We start from the raw sequence: 25,344 nt of genomic DNA on the forward strand, positions 1-25,344 counted from the left end.
ATAAACTTACATATTTGTAGGGTGAATGCAGTCTCCCAAGAATTTAGCAATCATCAGTGCATGCTGTTGCCTCCCATCATCTAGATATAGGTATAAATAACTCCCTACTTACCCTTTAAAAGAGCTCTGAGACTCTTCCATACTGAAGAACCAGATGATAAGTCAAACACAACAAAGCAGAAGGTGAAAATAATCTTGATTAGAGAAACAAAGTATTTGTTAAAAATGCCCACGCGTGTTTTATTAATAAAAACTAATAGTGCCACAATTAAACAAGTAAAACAAACTGCTTATATGCCATAAAATATTACAGAAAGTTTATTTGTGTTTCAGTAAAAAGACTACTGTCTTAGAACAGGCAGCTGACAGTATTTGTGCAGTTAATTCTGTGTGAATAAATTTAAAAAGACTACCACCTGTCCTGATTTTTTTTTTATAAAAAATGAAGTATTAAAAGTGATTGACAAGTTTTGAGTTAAACATAAAACATTCTCTATATTTAATTTCAACTTTATAATAGATTACTGGAAGATGTTTATGAAACAAATATAAACCATTTGTTTCAGTACATGTCTTTTATACCATAGACTTCTAAGTATGTAAACAACTATGTAACAAATTGTTTTCAAAATCTGCCTGTAAGAAATCAGACAAATTTTTATCATAAGCAAAACTCATTCTAAACTTTCAAAACATTTACACAGCTATACCAGCCTGGCAGTAAACATTTGCCCCCAAATTATAACTATAATATTTCTAACTTCAGCAAACATAATATATAGAATTTGATGGGCTTACAATGATCAGTATAATTTTAAAAAGGGAAATTAATTCATACAATTTCTGCAAACTAACATTTAAAAGATCCTTTTTTGTTTGATTCTTTGGGCATGGCATGATCAGCAAAATATAGTATAACATTTGATTACTATGCATCAGTACGATGTCACCTAAATGCAATCTAAATAAAATGCCATTCATGTATGCATTTTGACAGGTGGACAGATTTTATTTTCCATTAAATGTGGCTACATTTCAAACTTTGTGACAACATTTAGGGGCAAAATGCATTTTCCTTCAAGTTAAAAATCCTAAGCAAAAGTAAATAAAAATTCTGCATTAACACACTGGTATTAACACACACATCCTCATCACATGTAAAAAAATCTACATAAAAAACAAACAATCTTTACTTTATTGGAGGTGCAATTTTCTAAATTCAGACTCTTACCAGTATCTCCTTGATGGGACAATTTTTGACAATCTCTTCCTAGAATTTATTCCTGCCGCTTGCTGAATTTTAAAAATAAAAAAGTCTACAGGCAAAAAGTATCAGTCATCATCATCATTTTCATTAAATTCGTCATCGTCGTCATCGTCATCATCGCCAACATAAGACACTGGTGTCTCTACTCTGGAGCCGCTGTATTGAGATCCATTGGAACTTGTAGCCAACATTCCATCTCCTCCATTTGAGTAGTCACTGCAAAATGAGCAAATTGCATTAATCTTTCAATTCTACCTTCCATCCCAATTAATACGTTTAGCTAGGACTGGGATAACTGCAGACTCCTAAGGCCAAATACAAAAAATATTGTATATAAACCAATTATAAATCAATGAACTATTATTAAATGAATTATAAATTAATGGAATTCAATGTAGGTAAAAGTAAGCTTAGGCAACAGTACAGGTAGACTAGGTCAAACCTGGCTTAATGCCAGCAACTGGGAGAGGGATCTTGGAGTCCTAGTGGACAATCACTTAAATATGAGCCAACAGTGTGCGACAGCAGCCAAAAAAGCCAATGCAATCCTGGGCTGCATTAATAGAGCAATCAAGATCATGTGAAGTATTAGTACCGCTTTACAAAGTCTTCGTACAGCCACACTTTGAATACTGCATCCAGTTTTGGTTGCCACAATATAAAAAAGAGGTTGAGAATCTGGAACGAGTGGGGAAAAGAGCAACAAAGATGATTAGAGGGCTGGGGACTGAGACACATAAAGAGCAATTGCAGGAATTGGGTATGATTAGTCTAGTGAAAAGAAGGGTTATGAGAGATATGAGAGCAGAGTTCCAGTACTCGAAGGATTGTCACAAAGATGAGGGGAACAAACTATTTACCAAAGCAGCAGAAGGCAAGACAAGAGCCAATGAATGGAAACTAATCAAAGAGAGAAGCATCCTACAACTAAGGAGAAATTTCCTAACGGTGAGAACAATCAACCAGTGGAATGTCTTGCCTTCAGAAGCTGTTGATGTCCCATCACAGGAGGTTTTCCAGAAGAGACTGGACAGCCACTTGTCTGAAATGGTATGGACTCTCCTGGTCATGCAGGGAGTTGGACTAGAAGACCTCCAAGATCCCTTCCAACTCTTATTCTAAGTTTTATGTTCTAATTACAATTACCTAGGTACCTTGACACCTAAACTGAAAGTGTTTAGTGCAAAAATAGTCCCAATGGCATGGAACTGTGGGTCTGAACTTGCTCAAGTGAAGTAGGTTTTATAGAAATAATAGAATTCACCTGAGCAAGTTCAGACCCATTTTTTAAGAAACACACTGGGAATCGACAAGAACATGCTAGCCCCCATAGTCAGAGGAAAAACTTGTATTTACTCCATACACAGCCACTCAACAACTATTTTCACTTACTGATGGATAATCCATTCAATGGACCCTGATAAGATTATCCTACCTTCATTTTATATACATGTTTGAAGTTCTTTAATAGTTTTCCTATCTGAAGCTTTAAGACAGGAGTAGGCAGTCTGGCCCTCATCTGGTTCCCAGCTCCTTTGGAGCTTCCAAATAGTACTGTAGAAATTCAGTGGCAAAATGGTCAATTTTGGCAACCGAAAAGGAAAATTTCTTAAGATGCCTTTTGATAAGCAGGTATATTAAAAAGTTTCCTAGATATCTGCTGAGATCACTTTCTAATTAAATAAAAATTCAGTTTAATGATTAACAATTAAAATAAAATAATGTAGTTTTACTATTTAGATGATACTGGGTCTATGAACTAGTTTTTAAACATACAACTCAATCTTATCTAACCTGTTGGAAAATCTTGTCCCATTTGAAGCTGAACCTGATGAGGATGAGACATAAACATTGCTGATTGATCCCTGAGCCATTTCTATAAGACAAAATAACATCAGGAATTAGATAGCAGTCACTCTATAGCATATGTATCTGCAATTCAATAAAACCTCCACTAAATATAATTTACATGTATAGCATTTCAAACTTTCATATTAAATGTCCCATCAACTGCTGGGTTCTAGCTTGGTAGAACCAAATAGCCAGTCTTTTTGAGATTTTATTTAACATAGTATTTTTGTGAAATAAAGATGGGAAAGCTTATAACTATTTGTAGACCCATTATGTAAGGGGATGATAACCTATACAGTTCTTTAATTTACTTTTCAGCATCCAGCCAGGATGAATTTTTTATGTTCGATGTTAGATATGTTGGACATTTGGGGTTTTTTTTTCTCTACACAAGAATTTCCCCCCCTCACTGTTAGTATTGGATGTTCATTTTTCTGTTTATCTGTTTTGTATTTTATTCTTGTTGATAAAAAGAAATAAATTAATAAAAAAATAATTTACACTATTTAAGTACAGTGAGCACCAGATGAAAAGGTGTTATACTAATGCAAATAAAATGTATTGATTATTTAGTATATTGCAATATTTTCTAATGTTTTCTGAACTAAACATTACCATTACGTTACAGAATTATTATGGCTAGCAAAGCAGAAGATAAAATTTGTATTGTGTCCTGTGGCTGTCAAAGGTTACACCATCTCAACTATTAATATGGCACAGCTACAGCTGAAGGTATTTTGTTAACAGCAAAGCGGATGTTTACATTATATTGCATTGTTTATCACAGTTGTGTTAAGTTCCAATAACAGCTTATTTTGTTTCCAAGTTTTATTTCAAAATGTTTAAAATGTTAATTTCATTTAACTTTACCTGTCACATATGGTTCAAGAGCTTTAGGAACCAAGCTCCTTGCGTTTTTTAGATCTTCTAATGAGCAACTTCCAGATTCTAGTCCAAATGCCATTCCCATTCGCTTCAATACTTCAATATCATCATGTATTTCAAATGCATTATCAAAATTAAATAGATATTCAAACCTAAAAGAAACAAACAAAAGTTGCTCAATATGTCATATACAGGTCTCAATATTTTTTTTCTAAAGTGCTCTCTTCCATTAAAATGTAAAATTTGAAAATTTAGCATGCTTAGATAGTGTTATGCTGCTTAAATGCTTTTATTTTAGAAAATATTTATTTTTTAATGGCCTTTTAGCATCTTTTAGTGCAATATAAACCTATACTGATAATTAGGGCATGTCAAATTTTTCAACTTTCAATTTCCAAACATCAGGGGTGCTCAAAAGTTGTGACATGCCTTGCGGATTGTAATGATATTTGTAAATTATTTAATTTAGATGTGCTTGGTAAATAACTACATAAATATCATAACTTTTAAACATTTTGTTTAGTTTCACTTGAATAGTATCTATAACACAGCACCCATTTTTCTGGGTATTAGTAACTTACTTGTCATTAGAAATACTGCAATCAATTACAGTTTTCTTGCTGGTGTTCACTATGATAAATGGCAAGTGAATGACAGAATTAGAAGTTGGTGATCTATTTGCTTGCTGCTGTGCGTGACGATTTCGCTGAACAAGATTTTTGAAGGCAATTTGCTGTTAAAGGATTTAAGCACACAAAGTTTGCTTTTTTAAGATTTGGGAAACAATTTGCATTATTCATGTCACTTCATGTCAATTTGCATTCATTTCACTTAGCAGGTGACAAGACCTAATTGACCTTGGTGATCTCAGAAGTTAGGGAAGTATGGTCCTGGACAGTATTAGATGGGAGAACACCTGAACATTTCAAGCTTGTTGCTTAGATGGGGGAGTTGAAAAATAAGGAATCCTGAAAGATAACAATGGCAAACCATTTCTGCAATAATGCCAAAAGAATAGCTCAAATTTAAGTTACCACAGGGATGAAATCAACATGGGCATTTTTATTATAGTCACTTGTATACCACTCATTCATCAGATTCCTCTTTTAAAAAATATGAGGCACCCATGTAAACTTGAGAATTTGACATTATTTTGACATTAAATTTGACAGATTTGACATTAAATGTAAACAGATTTAAAGAAGAGAAAACCTGAATTCAAATTTTCAAGGTTGTACCTAACATTAGACTAGCAGGAAGAAAAAGTATGCTACTGCTCTACGATGATACCTGGAGAATTAATTCTTGTAGTTGTGACTGTTTTTGCTTTATTCTTTCAAGTCTTCGCTGCCTCTCCACCTTAACAAAAAGAAAAATACTGTAATACCATATTGAATTAATCAAAGATGTATGCTCAGCAGTATATACTAGGAGCTACTTTAAAGGTTTTACTCACCAATGAGCAACTAAAGCAGCATGAAACTAGTTTTGCATGTGTAATAAAATTTGTAATTGTTCTAAAATAATAGAATCAGAATATCAAACAACTCCAAAAGCACACTTTTCCAAGAGCAGTTTCAAACTAGCTGTGCAGAAATAAAATATTCAATATTTTAATTATGATGAAACAGTTTCGTAAAATGTTATCCATTCAGACTAAGAGTCAGCAATTTTCTTGGCATGGAACAGTTATCCCCCCCCCCCCAAAAAGCAGACAGTCTTCACTTAATGACCCTAATTTCTGTTGCTAAGCAATGTAATTATTAGACGAAACATCATGTAACTGCACTTCTTAGGGACAGAAGTTCTAGCTGTTAGGCCAGGAACATGCAATCACACTTCCCTGCCCTTCTGCGCTCATCTCTACTTCAACTCCCACCACCTGTCTACCCATCCATTTCTGCACTCTGTGGCCTACTAATTCCTGCCCAGTTGACCTTCATTATCTTCCTCCTCCTATTGCGAGGTGTCTGCACAGCCTTGTGAGGGCCTTGCAAAGCTGCCTGGGCCAGGTATGCCTCATCAACTAGTGCAGGTAGGGGTAGCAGAGTGCAGGGCAGGGCAAAAAGGCAGGGAGACCGATGGGTGGTGTGAGTTGAAGTGCATAATGTCATGATAAATGATGGCAGGCGTCTGAATTTTGATCATGTGACCCACTCAAATTTTGATCATGTTACTATGAGATGCTGCAATGGCAGTAACTTTGGGCACGGGCCATAATTACTACTTAATGCGGTTGGAAGGTCACTGAATGGTTGTTAAGCAAGGATTAACTGTATCTCAAATTCTGAACCATTTGCACATACAGCATTATATTACTATCAATGAAATCCAAAAAGTATTTAAAATTAATTACATTATATATAACTGAATCAGGCAAAATACCTATTATATAATTAGCCCATTCACAGAATTTATTATTTATTTGTTTATTATTTATTTATTTATTTATTTGATTTATATAGCGCCCTACTCCCGAAGGACTCAGAGCGGTGAACAGCCAAGAGATAAAACACACAGATTACAAAATTGAAAAACAGTATAAAAACCTATTTAAATAAATTTGGCCCGGAACAGATTAAAACACCCCTAAAGTTTTAGACAAATTTAAAATTTACAATTAAAAAGGGAGGTTAGGCCAGGCTGGCCTGTTGGAATAAAAAGGTCTTGAGGGCACGGTGGAAGGTGCGTAAATCCGGAATCCTCCGTATCTCCGTGGGGAGCTCATACCAGATAACAGGTGCCCCCACAGAGAAGGCTCTTCCCCTGGGGGCCGCCAGTCGACATTGTTTGGCCGACAGCACCCTAAGGAGCCCTCTCTATGAGAGCGTACTGGCCAGTGAGAGGCTACTGGTGGCAGCAGGCGGTCCCGTAAGTACCCGGGTTCTAAGCCATGGAGCGTTCTAAAGGTGGTAACCAAAACTTTGAAGCACACCTGGAAGACCACTGGGAGCCAGTGCAGCTCGCGCAGGACAGGTGTTACATGAGAACGCCACGTCGCTCCCATAACCACCCGCGTGGCCGCATTCTGCACCAGTTGGAGCCTCCAGGTGCTCCTCAAGGGGAGCCCCATGTAGAGAGCATTACAGTAGTCCAGGCGGGAAGTGAAGAGGGCGTGAGTGACCGTGCGTAAGGAGTCCCAATCCAGAAAGGGATGCAACTGGCGAATCAGGCAAACCTGATAAAAAGTCCTCCCAGCCACAGCCGTCAAATGCTCTTCTAACGACAGCCGTGAATCCAGGATTCACCCAAGTTGGTGAATTGGACCCAACTTGGACACCCAAGTTGCGATCGCCCTCCGTGGGGGCCAACGACTTGCCCCCAATAGTCAGTGATGGCACCAGCTGACTATATCGGGACGCCGGAAACCACAGCCATTCGGTCTTGGATGGGTTGAGCCTGAGTCCATTTCTCCCCATCCAGATCCGCACAGCCTCCAGGCACCGGGACATCACTTCAAGGGCATCATTGGGGTGGTCCGGGGTTGAGATATACAGCTGAGTGTCATCAGCGTACTGATGGTACTTCATCCCGGAAACCACGGATGATCTCACCCAGTGGCTTCACATAAATATTGAACAGAAGGGGCGAGAGGACTGACCCCTGTGGCACCCCACATATAAGGCGCCTTGGGGTCGACCTCTGCCCCCCTGCCAACACAGACTGCGACCGGTCGGAGAGAAAGGAGGAGAACTACTGTAACACAGTGCCCCCCACCCCCAACTCTTCCAACTGGTGCAGCATGATACCATGGTCCATGGTATCAAAAGCCACTGAGAGATCTAATAGGATCAGGACAGAGGAGCAACCCCTGTCCCGAGCCCTCCAGAGATCATCAACCAACGCGACCAATGCCGTTTCCATGCTGTACCCAGGCCTGAAGCCCGACTGGAACGGATCTAGATAAACCGTTTCATCCAGGTACTGGGGAACCACACTCTCAACAACCTTCGCCACAAAGCGAAGGTTGGAGACTGGACGATAGTTTGCTAACACTGCCGGGTCCAGGGAAGGCTTCTTGAGGAGAGGCCTCATCACTACCTCTTTCAAGGCGGCGGGAAATTCACTCAGTGAAGCATTTATAATCCCCTGGAGCCAGCCTCGTGTCACCTTCCAAGGAGCCAGCACCAACCAGGAGGGACACGGGTCCAATAAACACGTGGCTGCGTTCAGTCTACCCAGAATCCTGTCCACGTCTTCGGGAGTCACAGGGTCAAACTCTTCCCATATAACATTCTCAAGACCTGCCTCCACCATCCCTCCTGAATCTACCCAGTCAGAGTCCAAATCTTCCCGAATCTGAGCGATTTTGTCATACAGATACTGCACAAAGTCCTCGACCCTACCCTCCAAGGGGTCCTCCCGCGCTCCCTGGTGGAGCAGGGAGCGGGACACCCTAAACAGGGCGGCTGGGCGATTAACTGATGACGCAATAAGAGCGGCAAAATAGTTACATTTTGCCGCTTTTATCACCACTAGGTAAGTCTTAATATGAGATCTTACCAGTGTTAGGTCGGATTCAGAAAGGCTGGCCCTCCAACTATTCTCCAGGTGTCTTTTCCGGCGCTTCATCTCCCTCAGCTCTTTGGTAAACCAAGGAGCAGGTGAGACCGGCGCCGGGTCAGAGGCCGCAAAGGCCACAAAGAGCCTTGGTAGTACAGGGGTTTAAGGCACCCTGTTATTAAGCTGGTTATTAAGACCAGCTGCCTGCAATTACTGCAGGGTTCGAATCTCGCCAAGGCTCAAGGTTGACTCAGCCTTCCATCCTTTCTAAGGTAGGTGAAATGAGGACCCAGTTTGTGGGGGCAATAAGCTGACCTTGTATAAATATACAAAAGGATGAAGGCTATTGCTGAGCACATTGTAAGCCGCCCTGAGTCTTCGGAGAAGGGCGGCATATAAATCAAATTAAAAAAAAAAAAAAAAGGCACGACCCGATCCAAGGCTCCAGCGGCCGCCCTATCCCAGGCGGCCACTAGGTCCTCAGTCAAGGCGTGAGCCAGAGCCTCAGGGAATGGCGCAAGCTCCGTCTGGAACCTATCAGGCTCCATCAGGCGCCTGGGGCAGAACCACCTCATCGGTTCCGCCTCCCTGCGGCAGGATGTGATGGTTTGAAGCTCAAAGCGAAGAAGGGAGTGGTCCAACCATGACAAGGGCTCAATCGCTATATCCCCTATCTCAAGATCACTCAACCACTGACCAGAGACAAAAACCAGGTCCAGCGTGTTCCCCTGTGTGAGTAGGGCCATGAACTAACTGGGTCAGGTCCATAGCCATCATGGAAGCCATGAACTCCCGAGCCGCCTCAAGACGCCTCACCGACGGATGGTAAATTGAAATCCCCCATGACCATAAGCCTGGGGGTATCAACCGCCACCGTGGCTATAACGTTGAGCAGCTCGGGCAGGGCCACCTCCACATGGCAGGGAGCCAGGTCCGTGATCAGCAAGCCCATCTGGATCCCATGACCCCACTTCACAAGGAGGGACTCACATCCGTCCGTCTGAGGAACAGTGGCCTCCCTCGGCCCAAGACCTTCTTAAATGACAACCGCCACCCCCACCCCTCCCGTGACCTCGGCTGTTGAAATGCGCGAAAACCGGGTGGGCACATTTCAACGAGGGGGACCCCCCCCTTCCTGGCCCAACCAGGTCTCCGTAATACCCGCCAGGTCCGCTCCCCCCTCCTGAACAAGATCGCAAATGAGGGGGGCTTTATTTACCACGGACCTGGCGTTGCATAACATCGCCAGGTAATAGTATTAACTAGAATATATCAACTATTTCCACTGTATTTTACCCTACTTTTCAAATACATCCTGAGGGGAAAAAACACAAACCTATAGATCAGTACTTGTTCTTGTCCTGTGTTAATTTCCAATACATTAAGAGAGTCCTTTTAACAGTTTTTTCCATATTTTTATGTTTTTAAGCAAATTGAATTGTTTTTCTTTAGTTTATTTGCAAGAATACAATTATGAAAGCAATGAAATCACAAAATACTACTTCAAACATGAATATCAAACAAGAAATCAACCATATGAAATTAAAGCAAAATCCATAACTTAGATGGAAGTTTAAGAACCTAAGCAATCATTAGATTTAATGAGAAAATCCATTAAGAAAATATTACAAATGGCGTATTTTCAGCAAATTTTACCTCTAAATTCTGGCATTCCTGAGCTGAATTAGTAGGTAGGCCAATCCATTTGATTTCTTTCTTTTCCTTGGAAATAATGTTCATGGCCATAAGAACATTTAAGGCATCATAGACCCGTCGCCTTATATTTTTCTGATCATAAGCCTGCTGTAAACATCATAAATTAAAAGTATCAAAATACTTGCAGTTATACTACTTAGCAATATAATCTAGCAGATTAGACAATCAGACATTGCTATCACCAGTTAGTCCAACTAATGATACCCAAGAGAGCAATAAATGGATATCCTTATTAAGTAAAAAGGGAGTTTTTATGGGAAGTCTATATAATTCATTAAAAAAATTAATTTAGAATACAAATATATTTACCGATTCATTTGGTGAGATGTGAGCATCTGCAGTACTGAATTCTGCAACTAACTCATCTGCTACCTCATTGTATGAGGTAGTTCCTTTCCTCTGAACCTTCTCACAAACCTTCATAGAGAAGTGCCGTAAACCCTTGCCATTCTTCTCTCCCTTTTTGTTTCGTTTCCTACAAAAATATAATTAGTTATAGGTACACAGCTCCCTAATCCATTTACATAAGAGTTACATATTTTACTTTTTAAACAGGTCCTGAACCACTCGCTTCATTTAGTTTCAGTGTATGTGATCAGTTTATTTACACAATCACGACCAAACACATCTACAGGTAAAAAAGAATCAAAGAAAATAAATTTATTTTATGACTCAAAACATAACACGCTTTTATAGGGAAAAAAAGTCTGTATTCTGAACTAAAGAAGTATTTATCAACATCCTGTACCACAATATACTAGGGAAAAGAATAACTGCTATTTGAGAGATTATTTAGCAAATGCCAGATTGATCAAAAGTTTGATGTCAGAGTTAAACTGCCTATTTTTGATGCATATATTTTTGTATTCCTACAAACTGTAATTCTAGTTCTAATTTAACTGAATGTTACTTACCCAGCAGACCAAGGTGAAGAATCTGCAGTCTGATTCTGTGATACAAAGTGTGTATTGGGAGTATGTGGACTTCCTACTAAAATAGTATTTGGGGCTGATGGTCTCTGTGGTGTACCAATAACCTACAATTAATAGAAAACTATTAGAAATAATTATTCACTACTGTGATATTAACTTCCTTAAAAAAACGATTGCAATTTAAAAAATTGGCCAAATTAAATATGTCTACCTACAGGAACACAATCTTAAAATATGCTTATTGTTCTTCTCTTTCAATATATTTATCAGTATTGTAACTCATGCATATTGATAATAATAATAATAATAACAACTCCTCCACTGGGTCTCCTCTGCAATACAAAATATTAACTTTAAGTATACCTGCATTACTTTGGTACAAATCAGGTTTTCAATTAGAGATTCTGAGCTACCCGAGATACTAGAAAAAATTGTTAAATCCTTTAAAATTAAACTATAATTTTGATATTTATTTTCAGTAAATCAGTTTGATATGCAGATGCTGTGAACTGAGTGGAATAATTAGAGATTTCTATATTGCCTAGACCAGGGGTGTCAAACTTGCGGCCCGGATACGTCATGTGCTGTTCCTGCCCCCACCCGGTTTAGCGAAGGGGGGAAAAGTCCCGATATGTCACATGACGACATGAGTTTGACACCCCTGGCCTAGACAATGGGAGTGTCTTAACTTCCATACTAGAATGTCAATAGATCTCAAATTATTACATAGAACAAAATATTTAAAATATTTAAAATTTATTGGGTTCCATTACATTTTATGTAGGGAAGGACTGTCAAAAAAGGCATTTTGCTGGAGATTCAATAAGGACAATGTTTTTTTAAAACATGTTATTATGGTTAAAAGTCTGACATTGCAGCATTGGAAAGATAAAATATACTGTATGTCTCCATTTACTTAATGGATTGAAGATCTGAATACACTTACTACCTATGAGGAGATATAGCCATAGACTTTGTATGAATAAGTATAATGAAATATGGGATTCATTTGTACAAAATACAGTACATTAAAAAAGCATGATAGCTGTGTTTTAGAATTAATATATACTTGTGTAATGTTTGCACTAGATACATATAGAATTCTAATTGTATACCGTAGCAACCTATTTTTTTTCACTTTGTATTGTTTTACAGCATGTAACTTTGTGTTTTGTTCCTTTTTATTTGTTTTTGTTATTAAAGCTATAAAAATAAATTTTAAAAAAAATCAATGAGAAAAAGGTGGTATATTTCCTACTTTTAGGAAACGACTAGCCAGGTTTTTATTAGCAACTACTGCCATAAAAAAAAAACTCAAGATGTCTGAATCCTGGAATGAAGTTGACAGGAAGTTCTTTTATCTTAATTTTATTTTATCTCTTTTGTTTTCTCTTGTTTGGTTGTCTTTTGTTTCAACAAATGCATAGGGTGATTTTATTCCTTTTATTATATTTGAGCCTGTTTTTATGTGCTGTCTTTTTAACACTATAGCTATTTTGCTGGTCACTGGTGGTTATTAAATACAATTTCAGATATTACTTTAAGTAATCTGTCTTGTATCTACAGTACAACATACTATGAAGAAAACTAGGATTATACTACAATCTATAGTATACTATAGTATATATTATCTGTACTATAATCCTAGTATTAACAGGAGATTGGATTTTATTATACCAATTTAACTGTATGTTCAGGCATAAATAAAATAAACCAGAACTGGAAGGGCATTCATTTTGCCTTGACAATGCAAATGCTTTTTCAACGACTTTGAAATAAATATCCTTATGTCTCACATGCCTAACACTTTTCCTATAAGCAGGTGTGTGCATATTCTTGTGTATGTGTTAAAAATTATCATTACAATTTGATTTGTAGATTTCTCTGACAGGCCTCTTACCACTTGTTGTGCAATATTGACATTCGACGGGCCAAATGTTTTCGGCAAAAGCTGTTTGCCAAGTGTTGAGGGATGAACAGCTACTAATGAAACAACACCTAAACATCCATATAAAAAGTTAAAAAAGAATTAACAATTGACAATGCATATAACTTCCTACTTTAACACTGAATAAAATATATGTACAATACAGATACAATTATCTGTTTGTACATATATTTTATTCAGTGTTAATCTGTTTTTAATATTGACTCAGTTTCAGATCTTGTTCCAATATATACTTCCATATATCCTTCCAAGTTCAACAGTTTAATATTTTTGATGCTTGCAGGGATTTATTTATTATGTAAAAGCCTAGGATAAGATATGGAATCCAATGTTATGTAAATGGATAATTATATACATAACAAGGTTTCCCTCTTACGTATCTTGTCCTTGCAACCTTTTTAAGTTTTTCAACTATTCTGGAGTTAGAGAACTATCCATAGTAGATTTTGAACACCTAGGAAAAGGGATCATCAGCCACTACAATTTTGAAAACTTCTGCCCAGGAAATATAAAATTAAGAGTTCACCTCAAATACTTAAGATCAAGCTGACTATTACTTCACTCTTTGAAATCAGAAAAGTTAACACTTAAAACAATCTCTCTAAATGACCAACACAAATCTCTAACTTTGCTTCAACTTCATACTAAGATTAAATGAAAATGGATGAGAATCTCTATATTTACAATTTAGCAAATTTTCTGTTTTGCTAACACTTCAGTGTTAAAACTTTCCAATCCTACTAAAGAAAGTTGCACTTTTATTGTACTTTCCAATTTAACTTGGAAGTTTCAATTTTGAGCATCCAATGTATATGCACAAATACTGCCACCCTGTGGTCAAAAACTTTTTAAAAATAATATATCTGATCAAATCCCTAAAAAAAATAACAAATTCACTTAGCAAAATATAAAACACCTCCAATTTGGGCACTGAGGAATAGAGAATGAAAAAGATTGTAATTGTAGGCATAACCTGAATTATAATCTGTTACATTCAAAGATAAAGAATATGAAAATCCACATCAAATAATATGAAAAAACATTATCTCCTCTATGAAATCTACCAGTTATTAATCTCTAGGAAGTTACATGCTGACATTAACTTTGCATCATTAACAGTAACTCTCATTTAATTAATTTAACATTTATGACCCCATTGTTTAATAACATTTAACTAAAACATTTGTAAACAGTGATTAAAAAACGTGAGGCAAAAAACCTATACTTAATATTCACACCTTTAAGCAGAATAAATTTTATAACATGTATTTTTCCTATTAGCACTTACTCAAAATTCAGTTATAAAAGTACATATGTCACTGTCAACATAAATTTTAACAGACAAACAACAACTCAAAATGCAAACTGGTATCCACATATTCAATTTAGGGAATAAATGTAACTTTTTAAGGAAATGCTGAATTTCAGTGAAAAACAATGAAACAAACATATCAAACAGTGCATGCTTCCCTTATTCATGAAAATCCCCGTCTATTTGAATATTAAAATCTTATACATTTTTTGATTTGTCCTTTACTTTTTAACTTTCCAATTCTAGATGAATTCAATGCATTATTCTCCCCCTTCCAAACTCCACTCCCTCAAAAGAATTATTCATTAGATTACAGGTAGTCCTCAATTTACAATCACAATTGAGTCCAAAATTTAATGTTGTTAAGTGTGCAATTTGTTAAGTGCGTTTTGCCCCATTTTATGACTTTTCTTGGCACATTTGTTAAGCGAATCACTGCAGTTGTTAAATTAGTAACACCAATGTTAAATGAATCTAGTTTCCCCACTGACTTTGCTTGTCAGAAGATCACAAAAGTTGATCACATGAACCCGAGACACTGTCATTGTCATAAATGTGAGTCAGTTGTCAAGCATCCGAATGTAAATCATGTGACCATGGGGATGCTGCAATGGTCATAAGTGTGAAAAATGGTCATAAATCACTTTTTTCAGACCGTTGTATCTAACGGTCACTAAGCGAAATGTTGTTAAGTCGAGGACTACCTGTGTTGGGGAGTAGTAGAGAAAGAAAGGAGAGTTCCATTTTTCTACAACAGCTTTGTGCATTTTTTTACTGAATGTTAAAAAAAAAAAAAAAAAGGCTGCTCTGCTCCTCTCCTCCAGTAACCTTTGCATTTAACAGAAATCCTCAGATCTATACAGTGTCATTTCTTAAACACAAATGACAAAAAAAAAAAAGTTACCTTTTCCTGGACTAAGATTTTGATCTATAAAAACCTTTAACTCTCCATTAGCTTCAATGAGACCAGCCTATGAAAGAAAAAATAACTCATGAAAAATAATCTATAAACAAATTATATTCTATCAATTTTTATAGTAGAAAAAAACATTTGTGTCATGACACTTGATTTTATGGCCTTGAATAAATCTTTACTCTTTTGGTTTAACACATCTTTTTAAAGACAGAAATATATTGTCCATTTACACACAGCCATAAAAAATAAATACGAAAAACTGTCTTACGTATATTATCTGAACCATTTTGGAAAGAATAATATGATGTTAATTAGTTCAACAATATCAATATCCTAAATTAAACTACACTGAAAAACTAGGAGAGGTGATTACAGAACTGTTCTTGTAATATTTGATAAGTGGAAAACTATTAAGCATTCCCAGAAGATAGAAGGGAGAGTAAATGTTATTTATTCCCATATTCAAAAAGAGGAAGAACTCTGGAAAATGCAAACTTGTCTGTTTGATATCTGTACCAGGGCAAACATCTAACAGCATGCTTATGAATACTTGGCTAAGCTTGCTACAAATATGCAAATTATCAGGCAGATCAGTAGTTCTCAAATTTTTTCAAACCATAGAATTACTTGGTTAAAAAAAATCCTGCAACCCCTAATGAACAAAGCACTGATGATACAAAATAGTTGTGTTTGAATGCATTTTTGGGAGGAAGGACAGAGAGCTTAATCTTTCGTCACTCCATCAAGAATTCTGCAGAACATTTAAAAAATTCTGGGCCAGCCAGTACTTTTGATGGCCTCACTGTTGACTTTAATGAGTATTTTTAATGGCTCCACTTCAGCTTGTAGAGATGGACTGTATACTGCATCAAGGTCCTGTCCTGAGTCTGAAGTCTGCAAGTGTCATAAAGGTAGGGTGGGTGACAGCTAACACTTTAAAATTCAAAATATTTAGACAGGTTTGAACCATGTTGAACTATGAAATTAAGAGAAAGAAATGTACATTTCTTATACCAGGAGAGAAAAGTAAAAGGCACAAGTTTAGCATGGGGAAGATCTGGCTTGGCAGTAGTACATGGAAAAGGTTTTGAACCAGCAGTATGACACAGCTGCTAAAAAGGCTAAAATGCTATTTTGGGATGCATTGGTAGGAACATAGAATGCAGGCCATAGGAAATTTATTTAACAGTTTTCATAAAAAAAAAAAAAAAGAAAGAAATAAGCAGGAGAAAATATATATATCTATAACTGGACAAAGAAATAAACAAGATTATACTGTTAGTGCTCAGTATATCTTTGATTATAAATTAACCATAATAAAAATTAAATTATATTTAAGTAGATTGTTTTAAGAAAGTTTAAATCTCTGAACTAAATGCTAAAATCTTCATTATTTGTATATTATATTGTATATGAATACAAAAGTGAGAAAAGAAAAAGACTAAAAACACAATAAAATTGGTTTTCTAACTTCCTCTGTACTCCAACTAAAGCGCAATATTTACAGACATTTAATTTTAATTTTTTGTGCTTATCTTTAATTTCAATTTTAGTTATTTTTCCCCCTTAAAAATTATGAATAATTTTATTTGCCTTGCTGCATTTTATATATGCAAGGATGTGAATCTTGCTTAAATTTGCTTGTACTTCTATTCTTAATATATTTTGTTAATTTTGCCATGTTTGTTATGTTTAAACTTCCAGTCTGATTTTTTTTGGTAACTTATCTCTTTTATAATGTTGTCCTAAATTTATATTTTCTGCCATAGATATGTAAGCTGTGATACTTTTTAGTAATATGTTTTGGAATTATGCCCAGTAAAACAGTTTCATCTTAAATTTGATTTTTAAAATTCCTTGAATAGTTCTATGAATTTCTATCCAATATTTTTGAGTATTTTTTCTACCGCATATGATAAAATGTTCCTTCTATCTCATCACATTTCCAAAATTTGTTAATAAGAAAATCATTGCACTCTGCCTTGACCTGAATGTATTTGGAGACTTCATCCAAATAATGCCAATTCAAAAAGCATAATGACAAATTGGAACAGCTTTAGAGTTTAAGATAATTAGAGTTGGAAACTAAGTCTTATGTCAAACAGTATGTTTAAATTCAGTAACAGTCTTAAAATATCAGGATTGTTATATTGAACAGATTCCTGCCCTAAGCAGGGAAATGGATTAGATGAGCCCTAAAATGCCTTCAACTATGATTCACCAGCCTAACAACTGCTCTGTCCATGTAATGAACACATTTGGCACATTTCTCCTCAAATATAACGGGGAAAAAAACCTTAAAAAGTTTGCAATGAAATTTCAGAGAATACTTTTTAAAAAGAAAGCATTGAAGATCCTTTTTTTCCCAAAATATATTTGTGAAATAGATATTCAGCACTCACTACAAAAAACATCAAATATTGAAATAAGCTAGTATTATGCCAACTTCAACAAATCTCACTGCAGATACTGTTGAAATACGCCATCATACGTCAGCTCATATATCCCAATATTAAAATAGATTAAAAGTAAGAAAAATTATATGCCCTACTAAAACATATTTCATTTCCTTGTTTAAATCAGCATTCCTAAAAGTTTGAGGTACTGTATTATTACAAAGATTTAGAATTGTTGTAGCAGAGTTTTTGATTCTCTAGGATAACTTTCCAAGAATATATAAAGCTATGGTGTTGATATTATATAAGATATGCCTTCTCTTCTCATAGAACAATGTTTAAATCAAATACATTTCCCACCAGGTAGTCCAGAAAGATACCAAGATTATTACTGCTGCCTGCTATGTATCTGTAACAATATAAATAAGGTCATCCTTGGATGACATATCCAAACAATTTCAGGTAGAATGATGGTAACTATCATTTATAGTTACCATATTATTTATGATGGTAATTTATTTAGAAATAAATAAAACCATAAAATAATTAAAATGTTGAGGAGAAAAGTTATTAGGCAGTCCCATCAAAACCAAAAGAAAATCTAGTTTTAGTTGAACAGATCTTCAACAATGATCACATTGCTTCACTCCTAAAGCTTATGTAAACCAAAATGCATCCATTTAAAATAGGATTCATTGGGATCTTTATTTTGTTAATCAAGTTCAAAATAAGCTTCATATGTTTTAGGACTTAAAACCTGAGCAGTCTCAAGAAACCTGGACCTGAATTTCTTGCCTCATCTTGAAATCTGAAGCTACAATGCTCCCAAAGCTCCACTCTGCTCCAAAAAGTAACAACGAAAGCAAGTCAACATTTTTTCTATATTTTGCATTATAAAGCACAATTTAAACTTTCTCACCTGTCAAGAAAACTAATCTATTTAAGACGGAGTACAATTTCTCATTAGCAGAAGTGTTTTTTCCACAACATTTCTCACTTAACAACAAAGTTCGCTGCGACTACTCACTTAAGATAAAAGAACTAGAGGTTAGAAATTCTTTATTATAATTAAACACATACATTTTACTATTGTAATCATTGGAAAATAGTACACCAGATAATAAATAAGGAACTTTATTCTGACTTGGAGAAAGTAAATATTTAATACCTTTTGACTAAAATTTGAGATATGCTCTATCCAACTGGGCCATTTCACAATTAAAACTCCACAGATAGGGGTAGAATCACAGGGACTATATAAATAACTTCATTTAAGTATTTTTTTAAGGTAAGAATTAAAAACGAAGAAATTGAAGGTTTATCAATATAAACATGAATTTGTAAAAGTAGTTTACTTGATTGGATTTGCTATCACAATTCAACTCAGAACATTAATTATTGCTGACCACTACACCAAAGTCCAATATAATACTGAGACTTATCTTTCACCTTAACTACAAATAAATTGCAGTTTATGTTCATATCAGAACTCATCAGAGATGGTTTAATCAAGCCATTCATATAATTTTGGAACATCAAACCTGAAGATGTGATTTTGATTTGGAATCTTTAAATTATTTTCTGATAAACTACTTGTGTACAAAATAATTTTTATTTTATTTTAAATTAGCCTCTAAATCTTTCTTTTGTTTTCATGATTACTTTCTGAGTACAGTATGCAAGCAGTCCATAGTCCACATATTTTTTAAGGACTTAATTTTTAGGTTCGTAGCTGTTTCATCAAAATGAATAGTTCAGAAGAGTTATACTTGAAAAATACCAAATATAATCTCTATTGCCGATTTAATCAAAATAAATTTGACTAACTAATCAAGTCAAAATGAAGTTCCAAATCATTTCCAACTAACTCATCTTTCTAGTTTTCCTTTACAAAACACACAAAGTAAAAATGATTTAAAGAGAGCTTGAACTTCCTAGATTACTTTTAGCTGCATACAATGTAGATGTATGAAAGAAACAGACAACATGCTATGGAAATCAATGCTTTCCCAGAAGACACAGAATCCTTTCTTACAAGGTCATATGCTAGACAGTCACTTAAATGCAAAGGGAAATGTTATCATCAAGCACTTAATATGTAATAGATATTCCTTTTCAATTTTATAGTGCTTTCTTAAGACATCTTTGATTCCTTTCCTGGAAAAAATACATCATCATCATCATTTAATGTTATCAAATTAGGTCTGTCGATTTTAAAATCAAAGTTTATGTGAAGGATATATTTTATTTAGCAGAGAATGATGTATTTTGAAACTGATTACCAAGAGTATGTAATGTCCAAAGGCTCCTAATAAGGTAAACATTATTGAAAAAAATAAATAAACAAGAGTTATTTTATTATGTGTAAAACATCCAAAAGTTTCAAGTGTTCCCAACTCAGAACACAGAGCTCCTAAATTCTGTCTCAAATTCAAGACAAAACCAGGCAGATCATTCCACAGGGTTTCGTATGACCAATATCACAGTATTGACTTAAAAAACAAATTCTCCAAACCATGCTGACTTTGAAGAATAATCCTAATAACCACTAACTTGAAGGAATAGGGAAATTTAGATTCTTAGTTAAGGACATGTTTATTAAGAACATTCTGGATAATAAAATATTGTTATATGTCTGTTTTTTAAAAAAATGTCTATTACTGGAAAGTTAGAGCTCATGAGTTGTCAGTTATTTTTCAGACAATTTGCCAAATGCAAAATGTGTGTTTACATGTTCATTACAATGGTCATAAGTGTGAAAAATGGTCATGTCACTTTTTTCAGTGCTGTTGTAACTTCAGTCGGACATTAAATGAACTGTTGTAAGTCGAGGATTACCTGTATAGGTAGCACTGTTATATTATTGAGCTTTTAGGTTGCCATATGCAAAACAAGCCCACTCTGCAAGAATGTGCATAAAGTAATAGCCAGAGAAAGGTGTTACTTTCTGGACTAAGCTTTGCTGATATTATGAAGTTAACATGTTGAGTTTGAAAGTGTTTACTGAAATATTCCTATTGCAGAAGTGTTCCAAGTTTGAAACAGTACTGGAATACGTTTGGTAATGTCACAACAATTGTTTCAAACGCTGATCTAGACAGTTTGAACTTGAAAATGAACCACAAGGTCATTGGACAATACAGATTAAACACATTTAATAAAAAAGGTAATATGATTTTTGATATTTAATTGTTTAAGCCATTATAGTCAAGATATTATAGAAAAATTTTCAGGGTCCCAGGACACAAATCATCTCAGGCTTATGCAAAGCTCATATTCCTACTCAGATCTTCCACTACATGAAGTCTTCAACATTCTATTTATGATTTTAGCAAGCAAACAATATGAACATTTATTTCTCATCCTATGGAGAAATACATCTTCTTTATGTAGCAGTCAAATTATGTGTGCTTACATCCAACCCTTAGCATGTTCAAACATAGTTGCATGCTTTGTTTAAAGATAATTATTAAAGTCTTCTGTAAGTCAGACTTCATTTATGAACTTAATGGACATCATCTCGCAACAATAGGAAAGTGGTATATATCATTGCCTTGTTCTGGGTTTAATGGAATATATATACAATTATTGTTTAAGCTTCTAACTAACCTTCCATGTATATATTGAAAGTTAATTTTTTCTCTTGTATCTAATCAGTAATAATGTAGTAGTAACTATAGGCTGTTGGATGCAATTGATTTGATTAATATTTAGTATATGCAACAGGTTGCAAGTCAAACTGTTATGGTAACTGATACCTATGAAAGTTTGTTCAGAAATAGTTTGAAATAAAAAGTGACTTAAAATAATGAACAGTTTAAAATGGTTTGATTTAAATATAAGTTTAAATAGTTTGAGTTAAAAATAAAGTTGTGGATTGCTGAAAATGATATAGTCTACTTCTTGAGCTTCGTAAACAAACAATTCAAACAAACAAACAACTGACCAATCAATGCCTGGGTAGATCAGAAACTGATTTTTGGAGGGAATGAAGGCTTGATGGATCACAAGATTTAGAAACATAATGTATCAAACGGTATCCAATCAATTAAATTTCTGCTCATATAGGAACATATGTGTGGATTAAAGTGAACTAACTGTTTCTAACTCTGAAGAAAATTATAATTAAGAAACTGATTTAAAACTTCAAGCAAAATTTCTCTGATGATTTGAGTAATGTAATTGTAATTAAAGCTAATACTGTTTAAACACATTCAGGTACAATAAGTTTATATTAGAAGAAGTTTAAAAATATACCTATAGATCATTAGGTAATAATTACAAAATATTATATCTATGATACAAATAAACATGCAACAAAGTCAGCCATCTGTAAGTTTTCAAATTTAAAGCTTCTTATAATATTAAAAACTATCAACAGATGAAAACAAATCATTAGGAAACCTATTGTATGATCCAGAGAGATAGCAAAACAACATTCTAAAGAAGTCAATTTTTTGAAAAATACAAAGGTAGGAAAATATAATGATGCTTTCCCTAAAAATAGGCAGAACTACTGGTGATCCAAATAAAACTGCTTCAGATCAATCAAGTGTTGATAATTGTTTTTTTCTAAAGTAAAAAGAATAAAAATGTACTTATAGTGGGTAGTACTAAAATAAATAGGTTTGCACTGGTATTTTATTTTGATAAATATGGCATATTTTGACATTGTTAAAACCACAGCAGCTGCCTAATAAGCTACTGTATGATATGATTTGTGCTGTTTGTATATGATGGAGTTTGTGATATACTAAAGGTAGTTTAGTTATGCTGAGGGAGGGTGCAACTATATATTCGTAGAATATAGTAATAGTTTCACTGATACAGTTATTATTCAATATAATATATCTGCTTCCCTAAACTCCTATAAGAGGCCATTTTATCAAAGGTAGTAAATTCTATTATTCATTAATCCTAGCAATAAATCTCTAGAATTATTTACAAATATACTTACATCTTTTGCCATGTTACCAAGTCCAAAAACGAAATGTTTATTTCTGATCACCACTGGAAGAGTAGAAACAGTTGGACTATATTCTGAAAAAGAAAGGGAAGAATATAGTTAAATGTAAACTCTCACACATTTCATATTGAATACCAATAGTGCTCAGATATTGTTAGTCATCCAGCTTGGATTTACAATAAATTAAGATTTGCAAAAGTTCTCCCTCCCATATGGGGCAGTTTAGTCCTCAAGGAATTTAAGTTTCTTTCTTATGGGAAAAATTAAAAACAATCTAAACCGAGAAACACGGTGGGTGGGGTGAGCAAGATAAGGTCTTATCCGACCGTGCACCGAGTTTCTGGGAATAATTATGCCTCATAAACAAAGATACGCACAACCTAAGCGAGTAATGCCTGCCCCATTCCCTGCATTACAATTGCTAGGCCTCGGGGCCCAACCCCCAATGCACTCTTTCCCAATCCCAAACAAAACGCACGCCGCTTCCTCGGTGCAAATAGCCAAGCAGGCCGAGGCAATTTATGTAATGTTTCCACGAGGAGGAGGAGGGGGAGCGGGCCCTCAGCCCCCGGTGGAAATCAAGCAAGCAGCAGCATCTGTGCTTCAGAGAACAAGTCTCGCCAGCCCCCGCCTCCTGCACCTACCCGCCCCTCTCCAGGGCCTCAGAAGCCCGGCCAGAGCCCTGGAAGTCTAGCCTCGCCACACCAACTGCCTTCCCGGAGGGAGAGCGACGGCGGGCCACCCAGGCACCACTCTCCCCCTCGTTCCTGGGTCACCGGCCTGAGGAGGGAAGGGGGGGGCGAAGGGGAGAGAAGAAGAGGGTCTCTTCCTCATGTTAAACCATCCCGCCTAAATGCTCCGCCACAGAAGCAGCAGCAGCAGCAGAGGCGATACCCGGCTGTCGCTTCCTCCTTGCCTGCTACCTATCCTCGCGATGCGCCCCCCCCCCCCGAGTACCTGAAGCGCGGGCGAGGAGCAGCCGAGAGCCAACTCCATCCCCCACCACGCACTCCCGAGCAATTCCCCCACCCACAGCGCCGCCGCCACCGCCGCGCTCTCACAGGAGCCAGAGATGCCAACTGCACATGTGCAATGCGCGGCCCTCCTAAAAATCCCCCCCCGGAGGGGGGCGGGAGACCCAGCGGGCGTCCTCGCCGGCAGGAGCCGTGTTTGGAGGGACGCTTCAAACCACCCACCACCCACCGCCGCCGTTGCACCAGTCGCCAAGTGGAAGCGCAAACTATCCCGCAGTCATGACAAAGCGGGAGGAAGGCAACGCGGGTTTTTATGTTTTTTTTTTTTAATCGCCGTTCCTCGCAGCGTTGCCGTCCAACTCCCCGGGTTCGGTTCCTTTGGGGGCGCGGTGGCGGGAGACCTTCCTTAGACAAGGGCCCGGGTGGGTGGGTGGGTGGAGTGGGGGTGAAGGGTGGGCGGCTTCAGCACGCAGTCGCAAGTCCCCCTTAACTGTCTTGCAGCCTCTGCACGTTGGCAAGGAGCAAGGATCCCCGGTGACTGTTGCACGCCAACTCCGCGTGCAAAAGGATCGATCGAGGGAAGAGACCGGCTGCCTAAACCTGAAGCCAATCCCCGTTAAAACCAGTCGGGTCTTATTTCCATCCCGCTTGGCTCCAATTAGAATCCAGAGTTCCCCATTCGATGCGGACTTCCAAGGAAGTGAGCCTTGCCAGGCGGTGGGGGAGCTGCTTTCCGGGACGCGTGAACAGAATGCGGCGGCACAGCCGGCCGTCGCCTCTCTCCGAAGAAACGCTATCACCCCCTGCCCTGCCAAGCCGCGGCTCTCCTTCCTGGCCCCGAGGCTCCGCCGAGCTCGGCGGGCTGCCGTCCTTGACGCCCCGTAGCTGCCCCTCACACCTGTTCGCGCTTCCTGCATAGGAGGCGGCCGACGACGACCGAGGGGCGCCGCTGCCCCCCCCCTCCCCCGCTTCCTCTCCCGCAAGGATGAGTTTCTTGGCGGTTGGCAGGAAGAAGGGAAGAAAAAATTGAAACTTACACTTTCGTGCGTCCCTCCGGCGTGACGCTGCGCGCTGGAGCTGACGTCACGGAGGGAAAACGTGCCCCACATAGACAAACGCGAGGAGCTCGTTACGCCCTCTCCCGCCTCTTCACGCCAGACGTTTGTTTAGCCAAGCCTACCGGGGCGGTGCAGAAAAAACCGCGCGCATGCGTCAGGTTTTCGCGCCTTCGGGATTCCAACACGCCTTTTTCCTCCCGGAGACCAAATGCGCTAGAGCGGTTGCTGTTGGCTTCGGAATCCGTCAGCTGGCCCCCACCCCGCGGAAAGCCCCGCCTTCGCGAAATGGAAGGTTCTGTGGGGGGGGGGAGGGCTGCCCCGCCCACTGGAGGGGGCGTGATTGATCAGGGCCGCTGCAGTGACGTTTCTCCCTCCCCCCCAGCTTGCTCTCTTTTACTCTGCAGGCGGGAGCGCAGCAGCTTCAGCTCATTGGTAAAAGTAGGTTATCAAAGGTGGCCTCCTGAAACTCGCAAATGTTGCCAGAGCCAAGAAGTAGCTGTCGAAGTGCAGTCGAACGTGCGTATTGCATTGCATAGTTGTGATGCTATCGAGTTTATAGCGAGATGGAAGAGGTGGGCCTATTAGAGATGCATTAGCGGTCCTTTTCCAGAAGCAACCAT

At 37.3% G+C, this 25,344-nt stretch overlaps 1 protein-coding gene across 14 annotated transcripts; it reads right to left on the reverse strand.

Annotated features, from left to right (window-relative positions):
* Positions 1-215: 215 nt before the first annotated feature.
* Positions 216-25,015, reverse strand: TFDP1 (transcription factor Dp-1). Of its 14 annotated transcripts, none has more exons than XM_034419194.3 (12): positions 24,704-25,015; positions 22,684-22,766; positions 15,319-15,385; positions 13,055-13,152; positions 11,137-11,258; positions 10,532-10,697; positions 10,163-10,309; positions 5,294-5,362; positions 4,585-4,736; positions 3,989-4,155; positions 3,062-3,143; positions 216-1,483 (listed from the first exon to the last, which is right to left on the reverse strand). In XM_034419194.3, the coding sequence occupies exons 2-12, from the start codon at positions 22,693-22,695 to the stop codon at positions 1,333-1,335; spliced, it is 1,233 nt and encodes a 410-aa protein (XP_034275085.1). In that variant the 5' UTR covers positions 22,696-22,766; positions 24,704-25,015; the 3' UTR covers positions 216-1,332. The 14 variants fall into 14 exon arrangements, with proteins under 14 accessions (XP_034275085.1, XP_087751532.1, XP_034275063.1 ...); XM_087895406.1 differs by having other exon boundaries at positions 10,163-10,306; positions 24,704-24,970; XM_034419172.2 differs by having other exon boundaries at positions 24,565-24,705.
* Positions 25,016-25,344: the final 329 nt, after the last annotated feature.

Source organism: Pantherophis guttatus, chromosome 5 (assembly GCF_059756535.1).
Source record: "Pantherophis guttatus breed Tessera chromosome 5, ASM5975653v1, whole genome shotgun sequence".
Lineage (NCBI taxonomy): Eukaryota > Metazoa > Chordata > Lepidosauria > Squamata > Colubridae > Pantherophis > Pantherophis guttatus.